This window comes from Calliopsis andreniformis, chromosome 8 (assembly GCF_051401765.1).
Source record: "Calliopsis andreniformis isolate RMS-2024a chromosome 8, iyCalAndr_principal, whole genome shotgun sequence".
Taxonomy (NCBI): Eukaryota; Metazoa; Arthropoda; class Insecta; order Hymenoptera; family Andrenidae; genus Calliopsis; species Calliopsis andreniformis.
The window spans coordinates 8,765,937-8,788,229 of record NC_135069.1 but is presented as its reverse complement, the minus strand read 5'-3'; the positions used below and the strand labels follow the sequence as shown (position 1 = coordinate 8,788,229).

General features: G+C 39.4%; 2 protein-coding genes across 3 annotated transcripts in view; both read right to left on the bottom strand.

Moving 5' to 3' along the window:
- The window catches only part of LOC143182683 (uncharacterized), a 506,678-nt gene that overhangs the window by 378,323 nt on the left and 106,062 nt on the right, over positions 1-22,293 (bottom strand). The window lies entirely within an intron of this gene.
- The window catches only part of LOC143182684 (uncharacterized), a 108,677-nt gene that overhangs the window by 34,307 nt on the left and 52,077 nt on the right, over positions 1-22,293 (bottom strand). The window contains exon 3 of the mRNA XM_076383873.1: positions 19-253. Within this exon, the coding sequence (XP_076239988.1) occupies positions 19-253 (235 nt within the window). The remainder of the gene's footprint in view (positions 1-18; positions 254-22,293) is intronic.

Sequence of the window (22,293 nt, the reverse complement as noted above, 5' to 3'; positions counted from 1 at the left end):
GAGGATCCACGATGATACCTTAGTATTCCAGCCTTAACGAGGATCTGATTGAGCAGAGCGCACGGTGGCACTTGACCAGTTATCATGGCTTCACGAATGGCAACGCCATCGGGGCCCTCGAGGGGAATCGGTACGCCGTTTATCAGCAGTACTTCTTCCTCTCTGACGCTGGACTTCTTTTCGCAGTCCACCACCTTCACCCCAGGCCCGAGGATCGACTCCACCGTCGACTGGATCTCGTGATCGTCCATTCCTGGGAACGTACGGCATGTTGGTACGCGAAACTCTTGTCGCTGATTTATTGGAACCTCGTGCGAAACCGATATGGACGTGGTTGCGGTTTCTTTTGATGAACCTTTATGGTTATTGAACGATTGCTGGGTCACGTTCCGACTCAGCTATGTTGACTTTGGGTTTAAACTATAGACCGTAGGATTGAAACCTTTATAACCGACGATAAACATGTTTGCCAGGTGCTCGAGTGAATAAAGTGTAAGCGATGCTCGTATCGATAGATTTGTTAACACAGTACGTAGTGGCAAATATTTGTCATTGATTATATCGCTGCGAAAACAATTTTAAACAATCACTCATCGATTGTTTAAAAATGTAAAGAATTTAATATTATTAAGAAGAAACATTTTTAAAATTATGTACCAGCCATAATGTCAAGAAACATTATTTAAAAGTAGTCGAGAATGTGTTCAATAATAAAATCACATTCAGCATCGTTAATTTAATGTCGTTCAATTAGTACCTTCAGAACAAGATTCAAAAATCTTCAAGTCAAAGTGTCATATGTTGTGTAGCCACTATAGAAGCGATGAAATGAATTTGAGAAGATAGTAATACGTAACAATTTGCACCTGTCGGACTCGTCCAAAATAAGTCACATTAAAAATCATCCCGAGGGAACTCGTCACAGAATCAGCTGGGCAATGAATTGCAAATTAAGGCACAATAAGAACACGTAATGTTCATACTTATAGTCTTCAAACCCCTCGAACCAGCGCAACCGTCGTTTAATGGTCCCATAAAATAAAGTGGACACTATGTTTTGAAACAAGTTTTACTGATTCATATCCTCAACTCTTTCAGAAGCAAGATTTGCTCCAATATTCTACATAAAAAGCCAGCACAATGTGGTCAAAATATTGAAGAAAATTGATAACTCCCGAGGGAAGAACATAAAAGTTTCAGCGGAGGCAATGTTAAGCTAATGATTTCATGGAACTGCATGCGAAGACACGTAATCAGGGCGATGCATTGAAAATAATTCGCCACGAAGTCACGAGAATCACGAAGCGAGTCCTGAGCTGGTAGTAATCCGTGAAGGCTTGGATAATGTTGGACGAACACCTGCACACGTGAACCCCACCAGCTGAGCCACCTGAAATAACCTAACGTAACGCTACCTGCACAAGACCAGGTATAAACACGCACCTGCATCGAGAGTGGACGTCCAAATATACGAACCCAACCACGGTAGGGATTGTTCTTTAATGATTCCGCGACGTTATTGGCTTTTATCAGAACTTCCCATCATAGTGTCCATGATTTATTGCGCTGCCTTGAGGAAGGCCTGGTCACTATTTTGATTAAAGGCGTTTAGCTGAAGACAGTACCTACGTGAAAGTGTTTGATATGTATGGAGTTATTACGTGTAGTCATTATTCACGTTTCGTCATTTAGACTTGAAGTACACGTTGCACAAGTTGTGGCGAAACGTGGAGAGATTCTGTTTTACCTGAAGTTTTTTGACTTGCTAGTGATGAATGTCTTCAACGTGAATGAGAATTTTGTAAGAAAACAATTTTTAATAAAATGGTACACTCATATTTCCCTGCAAAATTCTTATAAATTTTCCTACTGTATAACCGAGCAGCCTGGACTGACCCTTTAAAAGAGGCATTGACCCTCGATTTAAATATAATGTGATCAGCATGAAATTGTGTTCTTATCTCCGCTGGCATCTACATGCAGGTACAACCAGTGGTTAGCACATGTTTTATCAGTAAGAGCTAGATATCGGTTTAATAGGTAACCCTCTTATCAGATGCAGCAAGTAGGTACTCGAAGACACGAAAATGCGTTAATGACCAGTTCTAGGAAGCACAGTGGATGGTTCGGAAAAACGTAATTCACTGGTCTGGTTAAATGGCAATGGAACTGTATTATGGTATATTGTCACACTTGTCATGGAGCCATTCTTCCTCGTTTCATTCATGAGAAATAGAAGGATGAATGTTATCAAGATTTTCATTAGTGACCTGAGAATTTTTGCTTGACGATTCAGCCTAATCCCATCGGTAATTGAAACATTTAAAAAGAAACGTGATTTACGAGCTCCGTAACGAGGTAAATTATACACGCTAATTTGTTTAATGACTTTCATTATTATATTACGTACCAAGACGTGAGAATGTTACTACGAGCTCAAATTTTTGTATCATTGAAGTTTAAAAGTTTAGTCGTCTCTTCTAAATTAACTACTCTTTATTCTTCAGTTAATTCATAGCAAGTAGATGAAGAAACTTTTAGTCAGACTTCACCTTTTCCAAAAAATACTTTTCTATTAAATAGTATTTATGAAACAAAGAATATCAGTATTTTAAGTTTCTTAGCAGACAACAACACAATCGAAAAAAACTTACAATAAAATCACATGTTCCCATCACTAGTTAGTAAAGCTGATTGACCTCCTAAATCCTATGGATTCCCCAAAAGCATAAGCCAACGAAGATAGATTTAGTATCCACACCAACGTGTGTGTGTGAATTTAATGCATCCCTTGCACCATCAGTCTGTAACGCTCTTAACCTCATTCGTGACCGAGGTCAGAGGTAAAGTTGTTGATTTATCTCGCAGAAATCTCCTCGGTTGTGATGGAAATGCGTCGCGTCTATCGCTACTCTCAGCCATGAATAATGCAACGTCGTGCAGAACAACAATCTTCTTACGTTTGAACTTTGCAAGAAAATTTGACAACATACACACCGCAGAATGTTTAACAAATACTGCAGAATAGCAGCTCAAGAAACAACAGTTGATTTAAGCAAAGAATGTTGCACTCTGCCAATCGCTTCTGAAATTACTACTTCTATTTCTCACCAAAAATTGTCATCACACGATAACAAATTTTCATTTGTTTCAGTTTCTGAAAGTTTCAAAAAATGCAACTGAAGTTAAATATTTAAATATTAATAGCAGCTGAGGATTGTCTATTTTTAACTTACAACAAGATCTAACCGTAGGTAGAACTCTAAGGAGGAAGAAGATACGAAGAAGTGACGTGAAAATTGCTGCAAAGACGAAGTGCGTCTGGCTGAGGCGAGAGAACTAATTAATTGCCAGCGTGCTAATTAAGGGCGAGAAACAAAGTGTCGTAGCGCTCTATTTGCGTACTCACAGGGGGGAGCAGAGAAGACTAGTATCAAATTGTTCAGAATCTTCCGAGTTCACGCGACCTTCTGATTCTGACTCTCGTTAATTCTAATCGCGTTGTTTTTACGACTGCAAATAATCCTGGAATGTGTGGGCGTGTTTGAGAAACTAAAACCCATTTGTTCGAATGCCACGAACTCAGCCATTTAGAGGAAATCATGGGAGAAACTCAGAACGATAAAAATCATATGAAATATACTACACTTCATATTCAAACAAAGCTGTATAGAATAATTTGAAAGTCTAATCCTAACACTTAAATTAAAAACACAAAATTCCTATTCGTACCTAATTTCCTGAAAAGCCACAAAAATTCTAAATCAGAAATGACGCAAATATACCACCCACTTAATCATCCCTCAAAAATATTACCCTTTGATCTTCCTAAAATTTTTGTCATTTTAACTCGTGTCGCAAGATGTGATTAAAAAAAGTATACAGAAAGATATAAAATGTATCCTTTCTTAGATCACATTCCACGAAACACGTGTTACTCAGCGTGACAACCAGTGTCGTGCAATTTACACACAATCACGACTCGCGCTTTCTTTATCGCGCCAAATCTCGCGGGAATCGCTATCCAGGCGCGTGTTTTCGTTACGATTACGTGCAAGAATTGTCACGGTCGAGATAATGCACTTTAATGGGCGTTCTTCGTCTCGAGGCGACTCGAAAGCTCGCAGTAAATCGAGGGTTAAACTTTCAGGCTTGCACAGTTACGTTTCGTTTCCTTTCTTAATTAGTTCACGGGGGAATCTAATTAATTCTCGGGCGCTGGTTTCACGGACGAAAGTGTTCTGTCCGAGCTCGAGGTGATTCGCGTGTCCAAAAGGAGCAGATACTACTGTTTACACTTTTAATTGAGTCATTTATCGAACATGCAAATTGGTCCACTTCGTTTGCGGAGAAAGTAGTACTAACATGCATAATTTATGCAGCATTGAACCATTTTCCGTAAGATTAGGCGTGGGAAATGGACAGGTGATATTGGGAAGTCCAGACAAGAAGTTTTTTTCGATGAACATTAAAAAATAGGAGTTGTACTCAGAAACGTGTTCTTCATTATGAACTGGCTAGCAACCTGTGAGCCTGTGACGAGAAAACACTGTATCTCTTATCCAGGGTGTAACAGAATTTATGGTACAAGCAGAAGAAGGGTGATTTAACATGAAAAAATAAGACAAAAATTTACATAATATTTCGTTCTCGAGAAAATTGACTTTGAATGTCCAAAATACAGTTTTAGGCGTCTGAGGAGTACACAGGGAAAAGCGAATGCTTTTAGTGTATTGTAAAGATAGTCAGTGGTCAGACGAAGAGTATTCCCCTTACCCCGTGTACCCTTCCACCACCCAAAACTATACTTTCGTATGCTTGTTATAATCCCACAATTCCAACTCAATTTTCTCGAAAACGAAGCACCATATCAAAAACACTTATTCCATATTTTCGACTTATTTTTTCCTGTAGAATCGCCTCCTTTTCGCCTGTACCATCAGTTTTGGACCAGCCTGTAGAAAAAATGTTCTCCTCGCGACCTCTTCTTTCGTACGACCGTACATGACCTCATCATTCGGCCGCATTATTTATTATCCGGGTTACTAATTGAAGTGTATGCATCAACAAGTGGGGGACCCGGTTTTCGCTTCATTGTCTTCCTGTCTGCCCTCAGTCTCGCTATCCTGCATCACACCGGACACGCGATAATAAAATAGCCCGAGTAACGACGCCGTCTTTATTTTGCTTATTATTATTTCCGTCTGAGACGGCAGATCGTTCCTGAAGAGAACGTGAGAACCCAGACCGTGACTGTGATATCTGGAAAGGGGAAAAGCTGTCAGTCTAAGGAGGGACTGACTTAGGTGCGTCTACTCTGGTCGCGCTGGGCATTAATTAAGCTAGGTAGTAGCTAATTATGGTCTCCTTGGTTTCTCTGATCGATCTGCGATAGGACTGCGCCCTTTTACGAGCAGAGTAACACTGCGTCTAATTTGAGCTGAGTTTTTGCTTTTGTAGGTCAGAAGCACCATGTAAGAGTTGTATTATGTTAAGTGAGGAGTGACTACCCTTCGAGCATGGAACACATGCATACATTTAAGAATTTATATTGACTGTAGTGAGGTATATAAATATAGATTATACAATTAATGAAATATTTTCGTACTAGCAACTTGCTAGGAACAAGTACTAACTACATGGACATGTGAGGTAGAGACGAATTTATGCTGCAGTAATTCTAATTGTAAGTTATGCTAAATTGCTAGTGCTATGGTAACTTATTTTTTAATGTTCTGTTGTATATAGTGTTTATTACTTTTTGCAATTGTGAGTCAGTGTTTTCTGCCTTGCCGGCAATATTTAAATATAACATTTTTAATTCATTTACACGATATACTTTTAAAAGTTTATAAATTAATTTACGAGGGGCACTACTCAAGTCCTGTTACTCAAGCAAATGTAATTTCAAATGGAATTCATTAATGGAGTTTTAATTAAATACAAAATGTATGTTAAAGTATGAGTGGCTTTAATTGCAATACATTCTCCTATAATTGTTTCTTGACAAGAAAATAGAAGACCATGAATTCCCTAATCACACTTGTGAAACGATTTCCATAATATGATACACCTGTACACTCTGCATCAGTTAGCAAAGAGGTGCAAAATTGTTCGAAGTATGCTCTAAATAACTTCGAAATTGTACTCGACTCTGGCGTAGTTTATTGTGTTGGAGCATAGCCAGGAATATTCTGTTAGCGCATTTAAAATTGAAATTCTATCCAGTTCCATTGTGCTTCTGCTTCCTTCTCGAGGAATACAAACACAGGGAATTATTCCTTACTTAGAGTTATTCAAGCTTCATCCAATTAACAATACTCAGCAGTACCATGTATGATCTCGCTACGTCATTACATAATTTATATCATTCTTCATGTAAAAACATTGAAATGTCTTAAACACTCATAACTGAATGAACTATACAAACTGAAAACGTTCCTACAATATTAACTAATAAAAATGTAATTGGAAATTCAGTTATTCAACTATTAAGAATTTTATGAAATTATTCAGCGACAAACCTTCGTTTAAAAATTCAAATTATTGAAAGCTTCGTGGACATTCTTTTCCTATGGTTAACCATAAAATTCTTCCTGGTCTCCAACTCAACGTCGTTCACTTTGTATTATAAATGATTTAATTCCATGCGACTCTGGGGCAAGCTGGCCAGAAAAACCAAAGGGAAAGAAAGTGCAGCGAGTAAACTTAAACCAAAGCGAATTAACGTGCAAACGAGGGGTACGTGCCGAGATCCCCACGCATTGGAAGCGCGGCGATCGGCCTCGTTAACATTGCAAATTCCTGGGCACTTTTTACGAAGCTAATTTCACTCTGCAATGCAAACTTCGGCCCGACCACCCTTCCTATACACACACACCCCTCGGCGGGTTCATTCGCGAGAAAAGTGCGGCATGACTCTGTCGACGACGCTGGGTACCAACTTCGCTGTCTGGAAACACGATCGCGAACACTTTTTGTCTGCTTCCACCATCTATTTTAGAGTGTTACGCTTCCTGGCCTGAATTTAACACAAAAATCAAACAACCAGATCCCTCGGGGCTAAAGAAAGCGACGATTAAGAGGTGATTAAATCGCTGGAGAATTGGTTCCTTAATTAGCTAGGTGTCTACAACCGACGCTAGGAGGAACAATTGAATGAGTTGAGGAACAGTAGGTAAATGTCTCAGTAGCTGATCATATCCGTGTTGATGGATTTTTGAAGAATAACCATGTATTATCTTTGAAGCAAACTCAGTATTAATATATTAGGGATGTAACTAGCCTAGAGAGTCGATGAGATTCACTGTACCTGAGCCTCCAGTTAACTTCAACTGTAACGTAACTGGAAGTGAAGGAATTAGCCTTTAATCTTAGCACTACTACTCTTAGCACAAATCTACTTATAATAGAATCTATCAGTAAGTAATGTGTCAACACACTTCGTCTCTGAGATGCAGAATCCATACTTTTAACATTATTTTAAAATGGCTAACATTGGACTTGTACTGTTCTTCAACACATCAAGCGATTATTCGTCCAAGTAACAAACGTCTGTCATTCCTTCAAACAACAAAGCCATCCTGCCTGCAAACCAAAAGCCTCCCTTAATTTTGTAACACTTCACGTAAAATAGCTAGCTACCCTCTTCCCTCAAGTCCCAATTCTCCCAGCAGAATATTCATAAGTTGAAGATTGCAGGATGGCACAATTTTTCTCACTTTCTCGGCGGCGACTCGAATGTCTCCTTATGCTAAAAGTGCAAGATTCTGAGACAGCATATTACGGTGAGAAATATCGGCAATTTACGGAATTGGTAGCGAGACGCGTGCTACGAATTCCTTGCGTTCGCCTACTTTCTTGAAATAGCCGCGAGACGACGAGCCAACGAAGTCTCGAACACAAGCTGCATTTTCGTCCTAACGAAATAAATTTTTCTTGTATTAACACGTTGAACGATCCGATATTAGGCCCTTTCAGCGTCGAATCATTAAGTGGCGACCACGCTCACAGCGTTGAAAGAACTTTATTTAGGTTAGCAGAGCTCGCAAAAAATTGTTCCTTTATAACTTTCGATGTACCGAGATATTCCTTTGAAGTCGTTTAATTTAAAGTTATAATGGAGAGGAAAGTTGAAGATGAAATATTGCGGACTAAAAGAGAGCGAGCTACTGAGTTTGATAAACGATTGGATGCAATGAATGGAAAACCTTGTGCGCGGTAATTTCTTGATATTTACCGTAAATCGAGTATTCAGAATATTATAGAATCATTTACATTATTGTTTGCAGAGAAAGTACGAGGGAAATTTAATGAAATATAAAAGAAGGTAAATATGAAACTGATCTGTAGAAGAAAAGTCTAACAGAGAAATACATTTAATTCATATTTTCTTTCGTTTCAAAAATTTACTGTGCATAGTGAAAAGCTGATTATAAATGATACTGCTTTGATAAGAATTATTTAAACGACAGAAATTTTATGTAAATACTATTCAACAGCGTGTAGAGATATTACATTTACTTTCTTCTTACTCAAATATTTTATCACTGTGACTACATCTAATTGGACTTCCTATTTCATTTTATACTTAACACTGTAAATTTGAAGCATTCATTATTTGTTTTACGACATTTAATTAAATGAGCATCAGTATCGTGAGTTAAAGTTTAATTATTTGTGGGAAGCCGAACTATTCTAACTGATTTAAAGTTAGCCAGGAAAACTGGTTGTGAGGACGGTCGTGTTAAGCTAACTTTACCGAGTCACAGCGTCCTGTAACACCTCTGGTTATTAACTTCCGCCATTAAAGAAGACCAAGTTATCTCATTTCATTTGATGCTTGCTGTGTAACCAGAAATTCGTTCCATTTGCTGTCAATTTCAATACATAATACAAACTTTCGAGCAATCGAGCAAGATAAAATTATCTTTATTAAAAACCCAAATACATTACCACAACGAAATTCATTCTATTCCTGATATAAAACCAAATAATAATTTAAAAAGATCCCCAACTTGTTTCGTGAAAATCATTTCCATGCTAATCAATTTCCTACAATTTCTCTGCACATTCACATCCGCCAATTCACCACGCTAGGCAAAATACATGAATTTACATGAATTTATTTTAATATCGAAATAGGATACTCTATCCACAGAAATGTATTTAGATATAGAGCCTCGCCCTGCAGAAAATATTGCATCTGGCTCGAAAAGACGAATAGAAAATGAGTCAGCTTGCAAATTGATATCGCCGCGCGATAACTAGACGGTATGTCACACTCGGACAATCGCGGAGCCGCTTGAAGAGTGAAAAATGAGCCGTGTCGGTGTAATGGCCACGAAACGTGTCAAGTAATTGGTGTCAAGAACGAGAGGCAAGAATCGTCGGAGAAACGCATTTAAGCAATCGCCTTACGGGATGTAATGCATTTCAGGCAGTTAAGATAATCGCGAGGAACAGCGAGAAAGGGATATCTCGCGTAACCAACGAGGCCCAGTACAAATGGAGACATTTCCCTTCGGGAATCCCAGTGAATGCCACCGATGCTTGCTGGAAAAATTCACCGCGATAATGCTTGGAACGTTAAGTAATTGCGCGAGTACATTCACCTCGTGCGTTTATACTGGGTGTCCAGGAGATTAATATCCAAATTGTGTCGGTAGGATATTCTATAGGCAGAGGCTAAATGAAAATGTTATCCATTTAAAATGTTTCAGAGACATACAGGGTGTTTCCAAATATGTAGGACATTTTTAGAAGAGAAATACTAGACACGAAGGCAGTGAAAAAATTCAGGTTTAATTTTTTAGTTATACAGTATTTGATATCACCAAGGTTCTCCTTTCTTTAAAATCTACTTTGCTATATGTAACGTGATTCCACATAACGTGACAGTCATTTGTTTGTACCCTAAAAGACAGTCAGTATTTAGAACTGACTAGAAGGAAATACAGTAAAGTATTCGTCTATGAATATTCACAAAGCTTAAGTAGTTACTTAAACCCCCTTCTTCCTGGTTTTAATTACACGCAGGATTATGTTACCAGATAACAGCGAACATAATTAAGTACCTACAGTTAAAGATACTTTATTGCTCATACTGACAATGCAGCAATTTATATGCAAACAGTTTCTCGGAAAATTGAGCAGAGAACACGAGCCTCGTGAAATATCGTCTGGTCGCAGCCCCTTGCGACCATGAAATTTCAAATCGATACGCCGAAAACGCCGGTTCATCGAACCAGTCCCGAGGGAGGCTTTTGTATAAACAGTGGCCAGCAGCCCCAAAATATTCACCCTCGCGAAATCATACGTCGACGATGATCAACACACTGCCGCGTGTACGCGTCGCGTACAAGGGGATGAACCGCGCGTCCCCTCGAGTCAAGGATTGCCAGATACAAAACGTTCGTACAAGTGGAGCGAAATTCCCCCTCTCGACGCGAGAGGATTACACAAGAAACATACGCAGATGTAAGGGAGGAATATCAGACCCTGCAATTGCGCCGATTCACCCGCAAATTGGTTTATCGTGTTCCCAGTGACGCGAGCGAATGGTAGCAAAGTATTCTGTGTTCGAGGAAAACGAGTCGATAGTGTGTCTATCGGCGAATCGATGCAACGTTTGTGGGGGCGATTGTTGAGTTGTAGATACTCGATTCTTTGGTTGAGGAGAGGCGATTAATTCCTGCTTCTGGGAGTTAGACTTTGATTTATGTGGAGTTTGGAAGATTCTGTTGATTCTGAATGCGGGAGTTTTCCAATGAGTGTTTCATGAAATACGAGGAAATGTACGTATTGTGTTTTTAGAGTTTATTGTTCGCCATTCTATTGTATGGGGTGCATTGGAATTATAGATTAGATGAATGATGGGTGATCGACGAAGAGAAAAGTAAGTCTGGTTTAAAAAATATTCAGATTTGTGATTTAAACACCTCTGTTCAGAGAACCACATGCATAGCAGATATTACTTGTATATGTACTTCGAAGTAACTTAAAAAATTCATGTCTGTAAACTGGAGTTAGTAGTGAAATCTACCTTTTCTTAAAATGCTTAAGAAAGAATAGAAAAAAATGTTGTTAGAAGTAATAAATATTATTTTAAATGTTCAGATGTTTTAATGTCACCTGCATCCCCACAGTGTTATTTACGTCGAGAAATAGACTGACTGAAAGAAATGATTCTTTCTTCACTTTCCACAACTTTCTCTTCAATTGACCTCTACTTCTGAACCACATAAATCCTCTGCACTCGGAATACCAGCTGCATGTACTACCTAGTATAGTTTCATGTAAAACGTTTCCCAGTGCAAAGGGTCAAACTGTAAACACCATACAGAACTGTAAAACCTCCACGAGGAATATATAGCAGTGGTTATATTCCATTCCATCGCCACCCCTTTATTCCCCAACTCTGCATAACACGATGCTGTTCGAACAGTCCAGTTTTAAAAACACGATCACAATCCAATACTATCCATAGCAAGAGAAATGATAGAGCATCGGGATCCAAGCGAAGTTACCCGAAGCAGGAGGATCTAAAAGAAGCAGGACGTGTCCGCAGAAGAGCAACCATGGCCAAATATGGCGCGTGCAGCATTGACGAGATTACTCTCAGCGCACGATCCCCAGAGTCCCTTCGTCCTTTTTGTCGTCGGAAGTCCTGCGTATCGCCAGCCATATTTATAGTTACGAGCGCGCGAACGAATCTCGTCGGGTGGTCGAAAGCCAGGGGGTTGTATTGTACGTTCCGTTTAACTGCATAATGCATGCGCATCGACCACGCTGCTTCGTTTTAATCTCCTGGCCACCTGATAAGGGGTAAGCTCACCCCTTTGGATGAAGGGTTCACGTGCTGCGTAAAAGCAAAACGGCCAGCTAATCATGAATACACAGAGGGATGTTAAAAATGGGGCTAGGTTGAGGCTGTAATTTTTGGGAGGTTGTAGAGAATTGGAAGATAGAACACTGTTCTTGCAATAAAATATGGATGTACAGTAGAATGATTCCGCGTTAGTTGGCCATGGTTCTCGACCAGGTCTGGTCAACTATCTCAAGAAGTCTACTTCTAGGAATTCCCTAATCAGGAAACATCAGACATCAAATTATTGATGAAACTTTGAAATCAATTTTTAACTCTTATCTAAGTTCTCGATCTTAATAATCCTATAAAAAGCTTTGAGCTACTGAAATGTTTCTTCTCCTCTGAAAATATTTGACTGCGTAATTTAAATCCCGACGGTGGTGACCCCACTGCCAAATGGTCAGTTGGTTAGCCCACCAGACCAACGAACTGGTCGTCTGTAAAAAGGAAACGAGGGTGTCCTTTGACAGTACCAGCGCCAAAATGGACTGTATGACGTCTATTACGTACTTGTTGCCGGAACTCGGTTATTCGCGTGTACGCAACCAAATTAATGAATTCACTTTCTCCCTTCTACCATCGTGCGCCCGTGCCAGCGCGGAGTTGGCGATTGCTCGATTAACTTTTGCCTACTCGAGCGATCGAGGACTAGCTTCTATTGATCCATTCGTTTTTCTCGTTAACGAGTTTCTCCGAGTTCGTTATTTTAGAGGTTCTCGTAGTTTAATAAATATTTAATCTTTTGCACGTCGAATGTACCTTTCGACGCGTGACGATGTCCAATTAATTTACAAAAATTACTTGATGGAAATATCTTATTGGGATACTGCGAGCAATTACGTTTATTTTTGTTACTTATGTTTGGTTAATAATATTTGATAGCTCGTGGGCTTAGTGAGAGTCGAAATATTTTCTATCAATGATTGAGTTTCCAGATCAATAAAAATATTAACGAGAATATTAACTAAAATAAAGTGTACACTAAGTCAATACTATAATTTCTCATGTGTGTACCTATTTTCATCTATTTTGCATTACTAGGAAGGAATATAATTCATTTACATGCTATTGTATGAATCATATAATAACATTATACTTCCTTTTTACAAATGAACGATAATATAAATTATAAAATTTATGAGCTCGTGAATTTGAAATAAAATTAAAATCACAAATGAAAAATCTACTTGAAATCTAAAGGATTAGATAAATCATAAAAGTGAAACCTGAGTTAAGCTATAAAATTGTACACAGTCCCTTGATGATACATTTTACATACGATCATGCTGTGGTGGCACCTTCCATATTCGATAAAATTGCATCATTAAGTCGATATCCCCACGCGAAATTAATTTTATGCAAGTCTAACCGCTGAAATGGCATAAAAATTCAAGGAAGCAGGGCCGATATTATCGGAAAATTGGGTCGTCGAAATTACCATATCTTTCATGAAAAACTCTATCCCTGCTTGGCCGTGGTCGTTCACTGAGTAGACTGTATACATCAGAACTCACGAACTCAGCTTGATTGTCCAAGTATTCTTACCTACATAAATCCAGTTACAGCCTCAGTAACGAATTGTAAATCCTAATTCTCAACTTTTTCACATAGCAAACACCATTCGCGATTCGCGCTAAATTTCATTCGTTCGTTTTACGTTCGTCGAGGAGAAATTCGTTTTCTGCAACGTTATAATCACGAAACACGTCACCCCCTAACAACAGACATAGAATTTTAATCGTGCACTGCATTCAGGCACACTTATCCCTCTCTGTTGCTGTTCGCGAGCACTGTTATTAATTTCGCTGATTAAATAAACAGACATCGCGTGGAAAGTACACAAGGAAATGTATCCATTGCGATGAATGACGACAGTGAAAAGCTGGAATATTAATTACGGTTTGGATTGTAGCCTACTGAACGACCCGATGGACGTGCTGTCTGACCGACATTCCGATTTATTACCGGAATTTCATTCTTCTTAAGAGAATGGACCGAGGTTATTTATTATGCGGTGAAAATGAATTGGCAATGGATGAATGAGACTGAATGCTTCCCTCCGTTTTATGAGCACGAGGATATTGTAATGAGACCGTGAATATTTATACCAATACATATTCTCATAAATATAATTAAAGGGGGACACGTTTAGCCTCCTGGATATTATGTGTACTTTTAAATGAACAGCTTGAATGCATATTTTTGCATGTTACTCATTAAACTACGTTTACATTAGGCAACTGCTTGTTGGGCAACTGAATTGATTAAAATTGTCCACGTAAATCCAATTTCAAGCAAGTTGAAACGACAACTTGGGTCTACTTTAGATTGAGCAACTCAGATGTCTAATCAGAAATCACCTAATCTTAGTTTTATAGTATATTTGAGATTCTTAATCTACTTATAGCTAGATAAAACAGAAGCAAAAAGAATAGTCTATCACTTCAACTGTTCCAAAACAGGTCTGTGTAATTGTTGATAGATCGCCCTATTGAATGGCTCTAACAGAAAAAGCAACATAGAAAATAATCGCGTTCAATTTTCCCTGCAAAAGCTTCCCGAGCGAGCCTGGTTCGGCAGCAGAACGTCGTGGTCGTTGTCCACGAAATTGCACAGAATTAAAACACCGGAGGCACTTTAACACCGGCGGAAAACGACACGTAATTCCATTTACATCAACGCGTGTCGAGGCAAGCAATTATCGTCGCGCGCTCGCGAACTTCCACTCCAATTGAACTGTCCACGCATAACCGACCGAGCAGATAAATCGAGCACAATTACCGTCCGCCAAATTGAATCACGCCAATCATAGCCGGACAGAACTCAGATTTCCTCGTTATCGTTTCTGGCTAGCTCATTATTTATTCCTTCTAATGAGATCGCCTTCTGCCTCGTGTGGAGAAAAGGGGCGAGCAGAAGGGGAGGGGAAAAAAAAAAAAATATGAAGAGACGGAGGGAGAGGAGGATACAAAGGCCAGAGAGAAATTCTGGCGGAGTTTTATATTCGACGGCGTAAAGAGCAAACAATTTTAATTACCGCCAACCGGCGAGAGTCTCTCTAATTGCATCTTGGATCCACGAGGATCCTTTCACGTGCACAAGTGGCTGACGAATAATTAAAAAGAATAACTGTCCACTGGCCTAGACTGGAGAACTTTGTTCGCCAGCTGAGCTTCTTTAGATTTCTGCGTAATGTAATATAGAGATAGCTCTGGAATAAACGTAGGGACGCTTAGTGCTCACAGCTGCGTGCTGTGTGTCAAAGGGTAGCATAGGGTTCTGTGATGTATCAGGGAAGGGTTGTTATATGTATGTTAATAACAATGGAAATGGCTTATTAGAGTAGATTGTTTCGAAAACTAGAAATTGTACATATTAAAACAAAATTCAGCATTAAACACTTGTTACTGTCCTCTATTTTAATCAATATCATAGTTACTATTTTATTGAATTTGAATTGAACTGCTTGGAACAATTCTGCAGGAAATTCTTCAAACTTGATTAATTCCAAAAGCTATAAATAACTATAGCTTAAGCAGTTTAAAACAAAACACCCTATAGAGATAATCATGGAAAGAATGTTCCTGTTATTATTACTACTCCATAAAATTAGCCACGTTTAAAAATAATGTAATTATTGTATGACATAATAATATTAGATACTATTGCATAGTAATAAGCAGCATGAATATTAAGTAGTAATAAAGTGATCGTATATACAATGGCAAATAAAACCATCAAGCAGAACAGAACCGCATCAAGAACTCCCATGGGAGCTTTCTCCTGAAACACTTGACCACTCAAGATCTTCACTTCCCAGACAGTTGCGATCTTCACGGACACTGTAAATCCAGGAAGACGAGTTTAAGATTTAGAAAGTACTCGGGTTAGACATCAGATTTTTCTCCGTCACGGGCTGCTAGCAGTGCTCGTTAAGTCGACTCTCACGTGCGATCGTTATCGCGATTATTACTCGCGTGTCGCGTAAAGATCGCAACCACCTACGCTGGCTGACTTAATGGAATTAAGATTAAATCCGTCGACAGTATTCCTGCTGGAATAATGATACCTGTTTCAGATTATGTACAACTCGTTTTGTTAATCTCGTCATTGCTTTGACAATAACAGAGTGAAAGAGATTGCGAACTGGACGTCGAGCGTGGTGATTAGTATCGAAATCGAGGAAGTAGCTTGATTATACGAATTAAATGCTGGCTAATTGGCTGAGACGATTAATATTTGTCTGTAAATAGATCTTTAGGAAAAGAGAACCATTCGGAAAGTGTAATTTTGTTTTTTTCAGGATGATAAAGCATTAATATGTTCTAGGATCAACTAAGAAACTTTCTTTTTTTTAATATCCTCCCTGCTCACAATATTCAAGGTTTCCAATCACTTCAATCATATCGTCCATAGAGAATAGTCGTGAATACAAAATTTACGTCTCTCGTTTCTGTCTTGTCAGAGAAAATAGGAGCCCTAAATAAGGCTCAATCTATCGATCTTGATGAATCAGTCAATTTCAGAGAAGAAATAACTTGCTACCTGCAAACCATCTTCGAATAGAATGGTTAGTAATAAACAGGAATTGTACCAGTTAATGAAAGATGCAAGACAGGATGATTGGAAAGGGCAAGAAAAGAGGAGGATTGAAGAAAATCGAGAGCAGAGATATAGGTCTCACAAAGGCAGTGAAGCATCTTCACAAGATCAATAGCAGATAGCACTGGTGAATTCATTTATAGTCAAATATTGGCTCATTGCATGGAAACACGATTGCAGACACGATTTGTTCACGCGATACATGTAATATCATATCGCATTGACAGTGACGCTTGTTTCCTTTGACGTGCACAGAAAACCATTCAGAAAACGAATATGAGCTGGCTGACGCCAACGTTGGCTCTGAACTGACGCATGAAATTCATGCAACATTGTCAAATGTACACTCAGCCCATTTATATTCTGACCACACAGCTGATAAATGCATCATCAATCGAACCAATCAGACACCGTAAAAAGGTGTGTAGAACCACTCCTTTTCACAAGCATCAATTTGTACCTGTATGGCAAGAATTAAATAACCTAACTGTATATTCGCCAGTGTTCGCCAACACTATACCATCTGAAGCTGCTTCAACTGATGACGTTTTCGCTAGATGTAATACCCACAACATGAAATTCATTGTCAGAATAGCCATCACTCACGACTTGGTCGCTCAAACGATCAGCTGATTATTGAAAACATTTCCTATCCCTTTTCGTTATTATATTGGTGATTCCATTCAATCAGACAGTGTTCATTTCGAAAATAATCTCCAAAAAGCTTGTTCAAATTCTGAAGAGATCTTCCTACGAAAATCCAACATTTCCAATAGGACAATAGCACAGAATATACTTTTTGTCAGATATAGGAATCCTGTTTTATTATTTTCGTCGACATTCGCTTCTGTGGAAATGTCTCACAGCTCTACAACATCCTGCAGATAATATAAGAGAAAGGGACATGGGGAGTAGGCAATGGTAGAAAAAGGGAAAATGGTAGCACGTGCCCTGGTGACTGGTCGAAATCGGTTCGATGATTCCGGACAGGAAACGGGCCAGGCTTCACGGTTGATGGTCAGATCGTATCGATGGAAATAGCAATGACCTCGTCGCGGTGAAACGTTCCAATTTCGCGACAGAACAACGATACGCTGCAGATACACCAATGGTGACTCGAAGGGGGATCGAAACACGTTCAATTGTCGCCCAACCACCCTTCCAACGCCCTCCCTGTTTCGCATATCGCAATTGATAGTCCTAATACGTTGGGGAGATATTCGGAGATGCTGCAAACTGGGAACGTAAATTGTCCCACGTGAGCTCTAACTGTATCTGTTATGTGCAGGCGATAATTATTTAAAGCTCATCTTTATGGACCAGCGATAAGGAAAGCTGTTTTATGGTACAATTAACAATTTCTTTCTCATACTCATTAAATTAATTCTATTAGACCTTTTGTTCCACCAAAGCATCATACCTCCATACCTCCATAGCTTATTTCCCCATCCTTAAACGTATCTTCAACCAATCAAAACCATGTAATGAGATTATATTATAGAAATACTTGGAGCAACAGTCAGAATCGTCAACTTGTCAAACAAATCACATCAATCAACATGTTGCTATTAAACATCTTCAAACAAAACACACCATTTGTTTTTTCTTAACATAACCAGTACTAAGTTATCGAAGAGTCATAGCAACTCATATGGTTCCTTTTTGAAGAATAATAACCAAATATTTAAATATTGCAACTTCGTCAAACCTAATGAAACGTCAAACGGTCTCATAAAACAATCTCAGTATGTATCCAATGTATCCGATATCGAAAAAGGATATTAAACAGAGCGTGATCTCTAGGGAGGGCGTCTAATTGCAAACCAAGCTTCCTTGCTGATACACGACCCCCGTGATCGTTTTAAAATTTCTCGGTGACCCGTATTCCCTTAATATTGCTGTGCCACGTCTTTCGTGTGTCGATATTGGCTAGCCGTCATGAAAACGCTACGCGGAGAAAAATTGCCCGCGCATAACCCAGTGGCCAATCGCGTCGCGAGTAACGTAGACTCCATCCACTCGTTCAATTCGGTAGAATGTAAATGGTAGCGTAAAAGGGTTACTGCACCAGGCAGAATGTCGCTTCGAAGGAAAACCAATCGGCCATGAGGGTATACCTCGTGACTTGCAATTAAATCAAGCGACGCTCGATTGCGCTACCGATGGATAAAAGTTTCAAAAGCGGTGTGCTACCCTTGTGGAGGCCATTGGCCCGCGTTTTTGTGAAGTCCAACAAATGTCCCGCTTTGAGGTAATTTTTGATACTTCTCGCAATTTCGTTCCTTTGTGGATATTTTTCAATTTCTGGTAGCGATTTTTTGGAAATTATACCTTTGACAATTTTGAAGAGTATTAAAAATGTGCAGGAGATTAAAACGTCAAAGATTTGATTTATTATTATGATAGACTCCTAGTTTTAGTTGACCTCGTGGAGGAGGTTGACATTTAATTTTTCTTCAATTTATACATAACCACGACAGATACAATGAAAATTCTTGGAGACAGATATTCCCTAGGGCATTCCCTATTGTCTATTGTCTTTGCTTTGTTTGTGTCTATCTTAAATTAATTCTGTTTCAAAATAAAGTACGACTATTCTATTTGACTTTAAAGAAATTCCTCCCTCAAGAAATTAATCATAACTATTTACTGGTACTCATGAAAATTAATTGCAGAGTTGCACGAGCTCGAGCGACATTTCCCTCGACCATTCCATAACTTCTCGCGAGGGAAAGCGCTGGAACGAAGCTGGACAAAGGCGAGGAAGAGCGGAGGATAAAAAGACACAAGGAACAAGTGGCGTAACATCCACGACGACTCGTTCCTTCCTCTGACGAAGTCAGGCATGTACTGGCTGCCCGTGGCGCCCTGCCTGGACGTTGGCCCAATCCTGGTTGCAACATGTGCGCGTAACGTTTGATGGTTCGCCTGGAACCTGGACGCCAGACTGTGCCTGTTGGCCCACCTATTCAGCCGTATTTGGGGCCACGTTTATTTCGTTAGAGCCTCTCCTCACACTTGAAATCCTTGGGAAGGGTCAGCTTTAATGGGTCGAGGCTCGCGCAGGCCTGCAACGAACCAGGCGGCGAGGTTTGCTGTGCGTGCGCGCACACTATTCCGCTCGGGCTGAGAGCAAATAAACGTGCACTTTCGTGTGACGTGTTAGTGTTCTAGGCGCAATTGTGGGCACTGTTCGCTGCGAATGGCGGGATATTCGAGTTGGCTGATGAATTATTCTTGCGCAACTTTGCGTAACTTTGCGCAACTGCACTCTGGCGTTTTGTCCTGAGCGTTTTCACTGATTTTAGGGTTCCTATGGCTTTGTTGAGTCTGAGGGTGTTGGAAGCTCTTTTGGGAGCTGTTGAGATGGTAAATTTAAGGTACATAAGTGTAATTGATTATGGTAGAATTTTCCTCTTATGGAAGACCTTTTTTGATAGTGGACACATCAGTATGTCCTTTTATTTTTATAAAGGAAAATCAGATTAGAAGTTCGTTATTTCTTGGCTCTTGCTCCTCTGTGTCATCTCGTTCGCTATATCAGCTTTCAATAGTACTCTACAAAGATAAGTCCAACGAAAGAAGCGAGGATTCGATTGACTCTAATGCAATCTCCTTGAGGATCAGCTGTTCTTGAATCAGATACGCCAGGGTTCTCGATTAAACTTGATTGGATTCCCAAAAACTTTGTAAAATTGCATTTGAACCAGAAGTTCAGAAGATCCTCTACCTATGTATTCTTCCTTCACCCCTTCCTCCAAAAGAACCATATTTTCAATATGCAAAACAACTAACTCGTATCTTCTATTTCACACACTTTTATTTTTCTATTTTACATACAATGCCTTTTCGATTGAATAATGTTTGCACACATCGAAACAAAGTAGGTGAGATAAGTTCTCTTTCAAGTCAGCTGACCACACTCACGTTCACAGAAAGGTGTTAAGGTTTAACAAAAGATAGTCCCTTGAGGGGCAGACTTTCCTCGCTGCGGTATCGAGATTATATTCTGTAAAACGATACAATCGTTGTTGGCAGTGGCACACGAATATCATTGCGGTGTTCCCTCGAAAGGAAAACCGAGATGTTGGCCTCGATGGTTACAATTTTCGAAGGCTCGAACGAGAGTATTGGGAAAGGGAGCCAGAGTTCATTGCTGCGGCACACTATCAACTCCATATAGGTAGTACCAGTTGTCTCTTATTGTCTACGTGACTCAATTTATTCACGCGATTGCGCATACGATTACCCGAATAAGTTAACATGTTCTTTAGAAGCTTATAACGAAAGTTTCTAGGATTATTTCAGGGAATTTAAACTTCAATGAAGAATTCGGGAATAAAAAAGTCATTCAGAAAATAAAAACCATTGCAGTGTCTTTTCAGTGGAATACAAAATTAAAAATGGTGTGATTGAATTCTCATGGAATAATGATACTAAACTACACACGTTAGAGCTTGATCCATTGAATTGGATTTTTTAAGATTTTTGTCTTTCTTCATTTTTCAGACAGACACAGGCTTAAGAACCTACATATTTACAATAAAACCTATCTATGTTACACACATGTAGGCACACCCTTTCTCTAAGCTAAACACATGTCTTCCACGCTGCAACCATAGGTGGTACCTTTAAAACCTTCAAATGCCTACAATTACCGTGTTTACGCGAAAGGTCCTTGAGTATTTGCATTTCCATTGACTGCCGCGCGTCGATTGCGCGTTTATCTCGTACGCGGATCAATTTGCACGAGTGATTGCGCTTACGGTCGCGATGCAAACGAACGTACGCACACAGGCAGACGGGAATACGTTCACGCTGGAAACGGTAAAGCCGAGAGGAGTGTAGAGCTGACGGCTTTAGTCTTCCAAACGAACGAGACTGCATCCCAAGCGTCGATCGCTAATTCAAATTCGAATCACGACACCCTTCCACGTACACACGTCGACGCAACGCGATTGAGTTGTGTGCAGGGAAGACGGCATCGAGGGAACCGAGACGCTACTCGCAAACTCTGAACGCAAGTTTATCGCATTGACGGACGAAATGTTTCTTCCGCGGAATCGAGTTCACGGAAGGGAAAATACTTTCGTGTTGCGCGGATAAAATCCTCTTTAAATTTCGAGCAACTGAGTTTTACTTCAAGTGTGATAGTGAGGGGATAAAGTAGTGGAATATAGTGGAATAAAATAGTACTTTGTGACTGTGTTGAAAGGATAATATTCTGGTTCTTTTGTGGGAAGGAGTGAATAGTAGATGTTGGAGGTACTCCAAAAAGATTGGCGATTAGAATCTGATATTAGGAAGAATTGGAGTACTTTAAGTAGCATTTATATATTCTGGATAAGTTGTGTTCTTTATGCTATAGAGTAGTCTATTTTTTCAGCCCCTCGTTTCTTTCTTGAGTCAATAATGATAGAATGTTAAATCTTAAATAATTAACAGGATTCTTCAAGATTTTGTTTTTCAAATAATTTACTGAATTAAATGAATGGATTGAGTCATACTGTTTTAAAATTTATATCCAGCCAAAAATACGTAAGTGTGTTGTTTAGAGTTGTCTGCCAAAATTCTGAACCGTGTTATTGGCAAAGTGATTAACGCATCGATATTTTAAAACACGCTGCACCAGGCGAATGAATGGCGCCTGCATAAGTAAATGGTTGAATGAACGAGAAGAGTGAATGCCAAGTGGGAAAACGAGAATGGAAGTGGGTTTCTTACGAGTGTTCTGGGTTATTCTTGCGTGCAGATTTTACGGTTCTGTAATCGGAAACTGGGTGTCAGGTCCGCAATAACAAACTCCTGATTATGAGTAGAAA